The sequence below is a fragment of the Diadema antillarum genome, unplaced genomic scaffold, assembly GCF_040938485.1.
Source record: "Diadema antillarum isolate AM-2024a unplaced genomic scaffold, OU_Dant_1.0 seq00001410_RagTag, whole genome shotgun sequence".
In the NCBI taxonomy this organism is placed as follows: Eukaryota; Metazoa; Echinodermata; class Echinoidea; order Diadematoida; family Diadematidae; genus Diadema; species Diadema antillarum.
The window spans coordinates 1,042,734-1,055,075 of record NW_027272164.1 but is presented as its reverse complement, the minus strand read 5'-3'; the positions used below and the strand labels follow the sequence as shown (position 1 = coordinate 1,055,075).

The following is a 12,342-nucleotide window of genomic DNA, read 5'->3' as shown; positions in this document are numbered from 1 at the left end:
TTTCCAAATGGATTCCATGGTCTGTCAGTACAGTGATGTATCATCTTACGCTGTGGCAGCCACACCCATGATTTTTAATGATCCATGGTTCTTGGCCCATGTGTATGTGTGTGTGTGTGTGTGTGTGTGTATTTGTGTGTGCATGTGTTTGTGTGTGTGTCTGTGTGTGTGTGGTTGATGAGGGATGTCAGATGAATGTGTATGGCACATTCTTCTGATGCCATCCGTTTCAGATTGCTGGGCCGAATTTTGTCTCACATGCTCTCGTCATCGTCTGAAAATAAATATATATCATGTCAGGCATCTATCACCAAAATTGACTTCTTCCCTTTTTTTTCACATTCACATTAGAGATGTATTCCAGCATGAAGCAGTGTTACCATGTCACAGCAGAATGATATCATCATAAGGCATGTAAACACAGAAATATACCAAATTCCTGAAATCCCAGATATCATTGCAAATTCTGATCAAACTCTAGGAACCATTTCTCTTTTCTGTTCTGATTATTCAGATGTCACATGTAGTTATAGTCACAAATCTCGTAATGTAAATTTGAATCCAAAAAGAGAAAAAAAACCCCTCTCTATTCCCCGTGGTTGTCATGTCTACCAAAACAACAACAACAAAAACAAAAAACAAACAAAAAACCCAAATGAACAAACAAACAACCCTGACCCCCCCCCCCAAAAAAAAAAAGAAAAGAAAAGAAAAGAAAAGAAAAGAAAACCACCCCAAACAAAGAACATTTTTCTCAAGGAGAGGTCTGGGAGGTCTATATATTTTGCAATTGCTGGTACATTTCAACTTGATGAGATTTTATGTTGATTTGCAAGTTACCTAAGAATGACCAGAAGTCGTTCTGTTTAAAAAAGAAAAGAAAAAGGTTTTACTTTTCTCATTGGTATTACAAATAAAGGCATTAACAAGAAGAAGAAAAAGAGGAAGATAATCCCCAAATTTTTGAACTTTTGGTGACCAGGATCATCATTGTGTACAGTGCGGCTCAGAATACAAAGGGAAATAAGAGTAATGTGATATACAATGTGCTGCCTTGTACTGCACCATGTAATCAACCATTAACTGCATTAGAAAGAACATCACTAAATTGCATGTGCATGAAACTTGCTTGAAATGAGCATACTGGTTACTGCAATTAAGAGATAACACGGATTGTTCAAGAAGGAATGATTGTAGCTCTTGAGGGACAGACATTTTTTTTTTCCAGTCTTACAATGGCGTGTGAAAAGTTGTGCATCAGAGGTAGTGTATGAAAGTTGTGTGAAGAATGGTGTATGGAAGGATGCACAGGGCACTCCCATTACAATGAACATAGTGATAACAAAATTTAATTACAACAGAGTAAAAATTCAGGTTCCATAATATCATTGAAGTCTATGGTGAAAAATTCCCTTCGTTTATAATGATATTTTGAAATGATGAAAAAAACCTGCTGGTCTCAAGGATTTTGTTATAATGGGAGTCACCTGTATATGAAAAGTGTTGTTTGCAAGATGGTGTTGAAAGTGTCTTGTGAAAAGTGCCAAATGAAAGATAATGCCTGAAAAATTATGTTCAAAAGGTGATGTAGGAAAGATGGTGTAGGAAAGACGATGTATAGAAAGTGCTGTATGGTTGGTGATGTTGGAAAAGTGATGGATGAGAGATATTACTGTATATGCTGAATATTTCGCGAATTTCGCAAGTCAGGTGCTATTCGCGAAATTAAAGACACACAAAAATAATGACTCTGATCCCTATATGAATGTGACGCGCATGTATACATTTCTCCGTTCAGGACAGTACTCCATGATCGCGAATTTAACCACTCACGAAATCGTCAGGAAGTCCCGATTCGCGAAAATTTAGACTCGCTATAAAATATAGGGCATATACAGTACATGTATAAGAAGTTGTTGGAAGCATGTTGTATGAAGGAGATACAGTACTGACAGCGAATTATTTTCCACATATTCGCGAATGTTTGCGCATTGCGCGCATCGTAAATTCACGAATATTCGTGAATATTCCCGCATAGATGGCGCTATGTACTATATTTCACTACAGATATCATGCGCCAATTATTTCCAGATATTCCCGAATATTTGCAAATTTACGATTCGCGAATATTCGGAAATATTCCCGAATGTTCGTGTGGAAAATAATTCGCTGTCGGTACTGTATGTGTGGACGGTGGTGTTAGAAAGATGGTGTAAGAAAGGTGCTTTAACAAATGTGTTGTGTGTGAGATAAGTATGACAGCTGGTGTGTGAGAGATGATGCATGAGAGGTGGTGTATGACAAGATTAGCTTGTTGGCCAAAGTTTTACGTATCGCTTTTTGCTTCACCCAGCATATGTGAAATCAGCTCAAACATAAAGCATCTCCCTTTGAACCACTGTAAATAAACCAGCAGCTAAGACATAAGACTGAGTTTTCACAAGTAACCACCCCCCATGTGATGCCTGATTGCATCATGTAACCATGGATACCAACTTCTCTCTAACCAGGAGGAGCTGCTCATCTTCATGGAGTACTGTGATGAGGGCACCATCGCTGAGGTGGCCAAGACTGGTCTGCCTGAGGAGATGATCCGTCAGTACACCAGGGAGATCACCATTGCTGTCAGTGTGCTACACGATAACAACATTATACACCGGGATATCAAAGGTAATGATACACCATCGGTACACTGTATATGGCATGATTACAACTTTATACACCGCTTTATCGAAGGTGAAAATACTACACCATCAGTACACAGTGTGTTGCATGATCACAACATACACCAGGATATTGGAGATAAAAGTTGTACACCGTCTGTACACAGTGTGCTGCATGCTCACAACATTACACAGTGACTGTAGAAGTAGAATGTAAAACCATGCTTGATATTGATACTGAATTTGAATGATATGTTGCGTGAAGCGAGGAATGCAATATATTCATTTCTTTTTGAAGCAATTATCTATTTAATGTGATCAAGAAGCAAGACAGCCAACAGTGTCAGAAGTTGATCAAAAATTGGTTTGCCAGCAGTAATTGCCCTCTGCAATGTAAAATGATGTTCAGGCCCTTGAAGAATTATTGTTATTATATCTTTTTGGGTAAGTTTATTCTACTTTGCAGAATATTGAGAAAAATCTGATTCTATCTTCAATTTTTCTTCCTGATATGACGAACACCAGGAGCCAACATCTTCCTGTCCTCCGACGGACACGTCAAGCTGGGAGACTTTGGCGCCGCCATCAAACTCAAGACGCACACCACGATGCACGGAGAGGTCAACACCACCATGGGCACTGCAGGTTTGGAATCACACCCTAGTCTAGTCTCAAGGCTTACGTGTTCATTGATTCAAACTCCCTACCCTTGTGTTGGTGAAAGTGTGAACACGAGAATGATGTCAGCTCTACAAAAAGCTTATGATGAAGTGCTAACGAAAGTTGTGCCTCAGTGGCCTCTTTTCCCACAAGGTTATACAAGAGTGAAGTTCACTGCAATTGGCCTAGCAGGAAGAATTAACCTTGCTAGTGTGTAAATGTTTACTGTAAAAGTTTCCACTTTGTTTTCTACATGCGTTGGTATGAAGCCAGTAAGTCACTGCTTAGAGGGGAAGTCCATTCAATGTTCAAATTGACTGACTTAGGAATAGAGATAAACAAGACAAAAGAAAAGATTTATATTATTATCATTAGTGATACTATTGTGATGATGATAATGATGATGATGATGATAATGATGATAATGATACCTATTGTTATCATTATTATTATCTTAGTATTAGTAGTATTTATTACTTCTTTTAAAGTTCTGTTATTTTTTTTTCAATGATGTCAACCTTTCAGAAACAAGCTATTGAGCACAAATACAAAATGGAACTTCAATCTGTCTGCGTTTAAAAATAAAGTTGTTTTTTTTTACCAGTTCATATCATGTATCGACAAGAAAAGTAAGATATTATAGTAAATATGATAGATACTGATAGATCATAGAGCTTCCAACTGAAAATCAAAAAAAGAAAAATGAGAAAAAAAATACAAATGCCTGTCTTGAAGTGAGAATAGTCTGACTTCTCCAAACATGTGTCTGTGATAATCTTTTTCCTTTGCAGCATACATGGCCCCTGAGGTGATCACACAGAGCGGGAAGGGAAAGGAAGGTTACGGGAGGCAGGCCGACATCTGGAGCTTGGGCTGTGTGGTGATTGAGATGGTCACCGGCAAGGTGGGTGGGGCTCCATCTTCATAAAATTAACTTGTTGAGGACGAGCTGACTTTGCTATGACACACGTATCCCAGACACCTGTCTGACTGTATCCAGGACTTGTCTTCAATGGGTTAATAACCTCATCCCTTCCTTCACCCGGCAGCCCCTCAAAAGCCCATTTCTGTGATGTAGCGTAAAAGATCTTCTCCTTGTCTTCCTCCTCCTCCTTCTTCTTCTCTTCCCCTCCTCCTCCTCCTCCTTCTCCTTCTCCTCCTTCTCCTCCTCCTCCTCCTCCTCCTCCTCCTCCTCCTCCTCCTCTTCCTCCTCCTCCTCTTCCTCCTCCTCCTCCTCTTCCTCCTCCTCCTCCTCCTCTTCCTCCCCTCCTCCTTCTTCTCCTCCTCCTCCTCCTCCTCCTCCTCCTCCTCCTCCTTCTCTTCTTCTTCTGCTAATACTACTACCACCACCACTACTGCTATTGGGTGATAAGTTTCTAGTTGTCATAAGTCCCTCCTGAATGTATTTTGCCCAACAATACCAGGTCGTGAAAATTAAACCAGTAAAATTGTAAAATATAAAATGTCTGAATGTATATGTTTGAAATTGTACAGTGAGCCTCTCAGGGTATAGTCACAGTGTCCAGAGGATTGTAGAGTATATACTAATGGTTGGTATTTATAGCATTTTTTCATGTGCCCTGGTGAATTGCCGTGTTTTGTGCATAAAATTGCCACTTTCAGAGGCCATGGCACGACTACGACCACGAGTACACCATCATGTACAAGGTGGGAGAGGGCGCTATTCCCAACATTCCCGAGAGCATGAGTGCGGAGGGTCAGGACTTCCTCAAACACTGCCTCAAGCACGAAGCCAACCGACGCTGGAGTGCCAGCGACCTCCTCAACCACCCATTCATCAAGGTAGGATGCTAAAGGGATCATATAGTTTTGGTTGAGATCTAACTTCTAATCAATATTTTGGTGAGATAATGAGAAACCTCTTATAAAATGTGAAAGAGCATGTGATTCCAAGAGGAAGTCAATGTTTATTTGATGAAAGTAGGTTTTGAAATGGCTGAGATATCCAAAAAGAGCGATCCCAATAAAAGGTGGGACCCACCTTTTATTACTATCGCTTTATTTTACTTTGTTTTTGGATGTCCCAGCCATTCCAAAACTGATTTCATCAAAGTAAAACTTTGAATTCCTCTTAGAATGGTATGCTCTGTACTATTTCACAAGTGGTTTCTTGGTATCTTGCAAAAAAGTTAAAAGCTTAATCCTCATCTCCACCAATACTATACCATACTTTTAAAGGTACTGTTTACCATTTTGAGCACCAATTTAAAAAATGTTTGAGATATCACATTTGATGCATGTGTAGATCAGTTGTATCACAAAACACCCTACCATATAAAGATTTTGCAGTAAAGCCTAACATATTAGGAGATAACACTATTTAATTTCAGTAAACCATAAATGTACATGTAGATGGTTTATTCAACAAACAATTTTTATTATAACTGTTGTTCGCATTTTGTATATTTAACGTTACTGAGCAATGATTATACTGATTAACATTTTTACATTGGTAGTTTCTAGCCCTAACTCACATTTTAGAACTATTTTGAAGCATTAAAGCTGGGTTTTTGTTTCATCTGCAAATGGTAAATAATGCCTTTAAGGAGGCTGCCTTTCTTGGCACGCTTTACTTTCAGTCTGAAAAAATGAGGCTAACATGTTTCTTAGGCACTTTGTGAGACAATACTGTCAAACGAGGAATGTTCGCGTGCATTTTAATTTCGCGAATTTCGCGAGCGCGAAAATTCACGAAATCAAAATGCATGCAAAAGTTCTTGTCTACACTATATGCATTGAATACCAGTGGCAATTCGCAAAAATTTCATGCCGCGATGAATGCCGTTGGCCCTAGTTCGTGAAAATTCATGCCACGAATATATCATGTTTCACAGTAAGGGAGATCACTATAGGGCATGTCTCTTTTGACCCCTACACCACAGACTTTCAAATGACATGGAAAGGCTTTTGTGATGAAGCATTCTTTGTTGAAGTATGACATCTTAATGTTCATCTGTATGATGTTACTTACATACTTTCATTAGGCTCTGCTTTCGACCAATTTTTTGAAATGTATGAAGATCTTTTGTCTAACATTGTTCATTAATCGCTTTGTGTGAAACCATCCAGATCCTCATTTGCCTGAGGATTCTTTTCATCTTAAAGTCAATGGCAAATACACAAACATTCTTGCTAAACTTTCATTTTGCACATTTGCAAATCATAACCGTGAGCTCCCTTATGCTGGTATTCACAGTGTACCAGTATGCGAATCAGTTTGTGGTCTCCAATTGATCTTAAAAGTGCCTTTTTATAGATACAATGTATAGCAAGCGTCACTGACGTTCTCATGCAGCATTATGGTTTACGTTAAAACCCATTGAAAACGGGCTGATTTTGCTACAACACACATTTCTCATGGACACCTGCCCGAGTATACTCGGGACTCGTCTTCAACAGCTATAATAAGTCATTTCTTCTCATCATCAATTTTGCTAGAAACTAAAAACAATATTCACATGAGCAGCCCTAGACTTTTGAAAGTCTTTCTGACATAATTGCTGTCATAAGCAGGGTGTATGATGCCAGAGAGACTTCCATATGTGACCGCGCATCACAAAACAAACAAAAAGTCGCACCTCTTGATTTTAAGTGAGGACTCAAAAATGGTGAAATGGTTCAACCAAGTCAGTCTTGAGTATTTCATATTTTCTGAAAGAGCTATCCTTCTTCTACATTATTCTTCAGTTTGGTATCTTAACATGAATAGGAAAGTGTGTTTTGAGCAGTTTTTCTACAACCCTTTTTGGGGGAAGAGTAGAATGATCAGGTTTGTCTTAGAGGCTGCTTTTCATGTCTTGACATCCTTTGCACACCCTTCACTTTCAAGTCTAACAACTTTTTAAAGGATGACACTACTGCTTTGAAAGTTAGCATTTATCATGGGCAGAATGTGCTAATAAAACATGCTCAATTTCAGCTTAATCTCATAATCCCGTCATTGTTGTTGCTTCTGTGGTTTACATCCTGTGTTTTGTCCCTTTCATGGCACAGCTAGCACGGTTTGGTAAAGATTAAAGCGCTTGAATAGTTCCTGTACTTCAGAGCATTTTTTCTCAGTTCACACTTTTCCAGAGTGTGTGCTTTCTTTCCAGCATTTAGGTAGGTTAGGGGAGTCCATTCAAATTGAGTTATACATCATTTTAAAGCTTAGAGTTTGCTCTTTCAGAATCTACCCTTAACTGAAAATCCATGTCTGGCGACTTTTTGTTGGTTTTGTGGTGCAGGGTCACATATAGTTGTACAGCTGTACTTATCCAACAATAAAGCAGCAGTGATTAATAAAACCAATACAGGTAGGTCTCAAACTTCTCGAAATCTTGTGTCAACTGGGTCCCATTTCATAAAAATTTGATTATAGCTGCACTCTTGCTGGAACGGCAAATGTCATGAAAACAACAAGAATCCAGCTTCCTGATTGGCTGTTGCTGTGGGAAGGTGTCATTCCAGCAAGAGTTGCTTTCATGCAAACTTTCATGAAATGGGGCCCAGGTGAATGAAACGACATTTCTGTGATACAACTTGTACATGTTTACTATTAAATTTGATGTATTTTATGAACACTTCTGGTTTTCATGTCCCAAAAGCCATGATATATGAAAAAAAAATATTTCTTTTCTCTCGTTCATTTCCTGATTGTCAATCATAGGTGGCAGGAGAAGTAATCGAAGAGGGAATTGAGGACTAGGAGGCCAGTAATGACAGACTGCCCTCTTCCTGTTGACGACCATGGGTGATTCCTATACATTTCATTCGCCAATCAATCACCAATTCATAAGTCTGATGTTCCGTGTGACTCAGGTCCATTCTGTTATGATCGACGACGCAGTGTTTGCGAGAAAAAAAAAAGTATTATTGTGAGTCTTTTTCTTGATTGTTGTCGTTTTTGAGACAAATTGAGGTAGGATCAGCAATATCTCAAATATTTCAATACATGGCTCGGTGCTGCTCTTTGATTGTATAGATGTTATGACTTGTGATTGTACAGAATATTGTTTGTTGGAAGGAGTGTCTTGAAATAAGACTACTATCATGTATGCCTGGCATTTATGAACAAAAAAAAAAAAAGGAAAAGAAAAAAGAAAAAACTGTGCAAATGTTGTTTGCTCTTGCATAGAGCTACCCAGGCCAGATATTTATGATTTGATATTAGTCCGAGTGTGAAAGAGCATCAAAGTTGTTCGGGGAGACAACATTTTATCGTTCTAACATCGTCTACAGTACAATACCGGTACGATGTACTCGTAGACGCGGCAAGCGTTGTTGTGGTTCTCTCGTGCAACTGCAGCTTCTTATAAATGTCCTTGACAATTCCTGCCTTCTTTGGTCATGCGTGGCTTTTATCACTGCCAGTATTGCAGATTTTTGTGGCAATGATTCGCGTCAGGACTTTTCATCGGAGGACCACGAGGCTAAGACATACATGAATGTATATTCTATGGTCATTCATCTGCAAAAACTTAGATTCATGCTGTTCTGCATGTGAATCTTGTTGCATATGTGAGGACAAATTTCTGTCAGTATCTTCTTCTCCTCCTACTTGTACTCTCCTCCTCCTCCTCCTCCTCCCTCCTCCCCCCTCCTCGTTCTTACTCTTGAAGAGGAACTCTTCCTCTTCCTCTTCCTCCTTTTTTTCTTCACCTTCTTCATCCTCTTTTGTTTTGTCCCCCATTTTTTTGCATCATCATCTTTATCATCTTTCCCCCCTTACCTATCTCACTTGTGATGATGTAAAGTGGGTTTTGAATAATGGATATGATCCTTAACCCATTGAGGATGGTTTTATTTTGCTACAACACGCATTTCCCATAGATGCTTGCCTGAGTATACTCAGGACTCGTCCTCAACGGGTTAAAGTCATTAGATGTGCTTGCCTTGTTCTGTGCATTTCAGTGCTCAGTTCTAAGTACTTTTTTTTTTTATGTCAATGAAATCATAGTTTGCATTTCTTGACACATTTCTTTAACGGTTGATGATCGAGTAAAAGTCCTTAATGACACAAGCTCTCTTCATAATCATGTAGTCTTTTATGAAGATGGCAATTGAAGTAAGAAAAAAAAAATTCATCAAATTTGCAATTAGCCTGCCCAAGTGTGAAATCAACCACAGGGAGTGGAAATATTCCAAGTGATTTGTAGTGTATCCTCTCGTGGCTGAGGCCTCTTCTAGTCAGTCTCCGAAGGCTTTGATGCATCATTGTGCACTACTGTTGTTCCCTTGGGGCCTAAGGCTCCATTGGCATGATATTTTTACCTGATGAGCATATTCGGTTCTGGGCGGGATGAACTCATCCGTGTTTCCATGGTAACTAAAGGAGATCTTCTCAGTCTCTGATTTGTCCTGTTTCAGACAAGTCGAATCGTCTGGTGCGTTAGGTCGAGCAGCAGCTTAACTTTCCTTAAGATTACCAGTGGGACACACCGGGTGAAATTTGAATTCAAATTGTCTTGGACAAAAAAGACCTGAATAGCCACCACTGGGACTGGACATGTGCAAACAGAGGCCATGCCATTTGCTCTGTTCTCAAGGCATGTGGAGTGCAAATTAAAGAGATTTGTTGTTGTTGTAAGGTTCATATTTTCCCTGTGATCTCCTGCTGCACACAGTTCAAACAGTGCAGCATATTATCCCTGTAGGCTAATGCTAACTTCAGAATACTGTATAAGCCATATATATTTTACTTCTGGAGTCTCCGAAAGAGACTACATTGAGAGACCCGCTTTGCGCACGCGCAGTCATATCGCTTTTCTACGCACGAGTATTCGAACGTAGTTCCCTTATCGCAGTCGAAAATTCTGATCTTTTATCGCATTTTCGCGGTACTAACGGTTCTAGAAACCAGCAGTTAGTGGAATTAGATTCCGCAATCTTCCTATATCGTACAACGAATATTCGGTGCTTAGCAAGGCGGCAAGCACAGCCTTTTCTAGCGGCCTCATTCCACGAAAGTCACGCGGTGGCTACGGTGATGGAGGCACAACAGCTCAAAGAACAGCTGCATCATCCGGCTAAGCCCGGCGCAGTGGGAAGCATCAACGTTGTTTGCGAAGAACGTTCCCCTCCGACAGACAAAAAAGTCAAGCCGAAAAAGAAACTAGTTAAGTCGGACATGGTTTCCGGTACTAACATGGCGGGTAAAGTGCCGCAAGCGAAGCAGGGCCCAAAGACGGCCGAAAAATCCTCGGATGTCGAGGACAGACTATCGAGACTGGAAAGTCTTCTGAGTAAAGTGGTCGACGCGCTGCCCAGTGTAAACCCCACGCCGCCGAAACCGGCATCGCGCCATTTTGTGGCGTACGATGAGGCGCACAGCGCCGGACAGTGTGAAATTCCTATGGAAACTGATTTTCAACAGTGCGGGGAGCGGCACGTGCGTGACACGGGCGAAGCCAACAGAGAAGAAGGCGATTTTGCGTCAGACGCTGCAGACGTGCAAGAAATTCCCGTTCTCGCAGCAAAATTTGCCAAGCCGGGTGATACAGGACTACCGGTAGACGAGGACTTAGCCAGCTCTACTACTTACCTCATAAGCCACCCGCTAGAAGAAAAAGTGTTGGAAGAGACGGCATCTAAGTATCCAGCCCCGAGCAACTGTGTTTACCTCGCTACACCGAAGGTGAACGGCCCGATCTGGGATAACCTACCGCAACACACACGCAGTAGAGATGCCAAGTTACAGCGTGTGCAGAAATCGCTGACGAAGGGCCTGAGCGCGCTAATACAGTCCTTCCCATCACCTCGGCTGACTGACACACAGCAGGACGCATTGGCGTTGCTGTGCAATGCCAATTTTGAACTAAATTCGTTGAGGAAAGAGCTTATCAAGCCGGACATGGCAGCCACTTACTCTCATCTTTGCAAACCTTCCACTCCCGTCACTAAATTCCTATTCGGAGATGAATTGGGAAAGAGAATGAAAGATCTCAAAGAGGAGCAGAAAGCTGCATCAGGAGTGATGAGAAACCCAATTTCGCGGCCACAGTCTAGCACGTACCACCCGTACAGGGGAGCAGCTTTCTCCAAGCGACAATACAGAAGTGCTGGCTGGACTGCAAGTTCAGCTGCCTCAACACACAGACCAACAGCCGGCGGTAGTAGCAGGCCTTTTTTAGGTCAGCGCCCACAGTGGGGTCACAGCAAGCAGCCACCACCCCGCACAGCGAGCCGCCCCCCACAACAGGCTCCACAGCACAGGCCTCCAATGCAGCGCAAGAAATAACTACCAGCATACCCAAAGAGGTAGGTAGTTTCGATTCACATCATGATCATACCTGCATTCCCCAATGTATTTGTACGTGTGTGCAATGTATTCCAAAGAAAGCTCCAGTGGCAGTCGGAGGTCGAGTGAGGTTTTTTTACAGGCAATGGTGCCAAATCACAGCTGATCCATTTATTTTGGCAGCAATCAGGGGTTACAAAATTGAATTTGAAGAAGCATGTATGCCCCCTAGGAGGGATAAGCCCTTCATTCAATACAAACCAAACCAGCACAATTCAGCTTGTATTGACAGAGAGATCGCAAGCTTACTGACTAAGAATGTTATCGAAGAATGTGGTCATGAAGAAGGAGAATTTCTCTCAAACATTTTCACACGACCCAAGAAAAATGGGGGTGTTCGACTAATACTTGATTTGACAGATTTGAACAAGTGTGTGAGCGTACAACACTTCAAAATGGATAACATTCATACAGCTGCCCTTTTAATCTCCCCAGGAGATTTCCTAGCCTCAGTCGACCTCCGAGATGCTTACTACTCCATCCCAATTGACACTGAACACAGAAAATTCTTGAAATTTCCATGGCAAGGGAAATTTTACAGGTTCAAAGTCCTACCAAATGGGCTCAGCACAGCGCCCAGACTTTTCACCAAGCTCATGAAACCTGTTTTCGCTACACTGAGAGAAATGGGGCACATAGTACTAGGCTACCTTGATGATACTCTCATTATCGGAGAGTCAGTAGAACAAGCAAAGGAGGCTGTACGTGCAACCACAAATC

General features: G+C 41.1%; 2 protein-coding genes across 2 annotated transcripts in view; both read left to right on the top strand.

Annotated features, from left to right (window-relative positions):
* The window catches only part of LOC139709130 (mitogen-activated protein kinase kinase kinase 4-like), a 37,880-nt gene extending 29,849 nt beyond the window's left edge, over positions 1 to 8,031 (top strand). The window contains exons 21-25 of the mRNA XM_071621091.1: positions 2,511 to 2,670; positions 3,189 to 3,308; positions 4,115 to 4,227; positions 4,947 to 5,126; positions 7,993 to 8,031. Coding sequence (XP_071477192.1) covers positions 2,511 to 2,670; positions 3,189 to 3,308; positions 4,115 to 4,227; positions 4,947 to 5,126; positions 7,993 to 8,031 — 612 coding nt within the window. The remainder of the gene's footprint in view (positions 1 to 2,510; positions 2,671 to 3,188; positions 3,309 to 4,114; positions 4,228 to 4,946; positions 5,127 to 7,992) is intronic.
* Positions 8,032 to 10,311: 2,280 nt separating this feature from the next.
* LOC139709129 (uncharacterized) lies at positions 10,312 to 11,676 on the top strand. The gene is made up of 2 exons (XM_071621089.1): positions 10,312 to 10,604; positions 10,740 to 11,676. The coding sequence occupies exons 1-2, from the start codon at positions 10,312 to 10,314 to the stop codon at positions 11,560 to 11,562; spliced, it is 1,116 nt and encodes a 371-aa protein (XP_071477190.1). The 3' UTR covers positions 11,563 to 11,676.
* Positions 11,677 to 12,342: the final 666 nt, after the last annotated feature.

Excerpts from the sequence above, each read along its gene's own strand:
- LOC139709129 (XM_071621089.1), top strand. The coding sequence starts at position 10,312 with ATGGAGGCACAACAGCTCAAAGAACAGCTGCATCATCCGGCTAAGCCC. Across the intron at positions 10,605-10,739 it reads CTGCCCAGTGTAAACCCCAC|AGAAGAAGGCGATTTTGCGT; the intron begins GCCGCCGAAACC and ends CGAAGCCAACAG.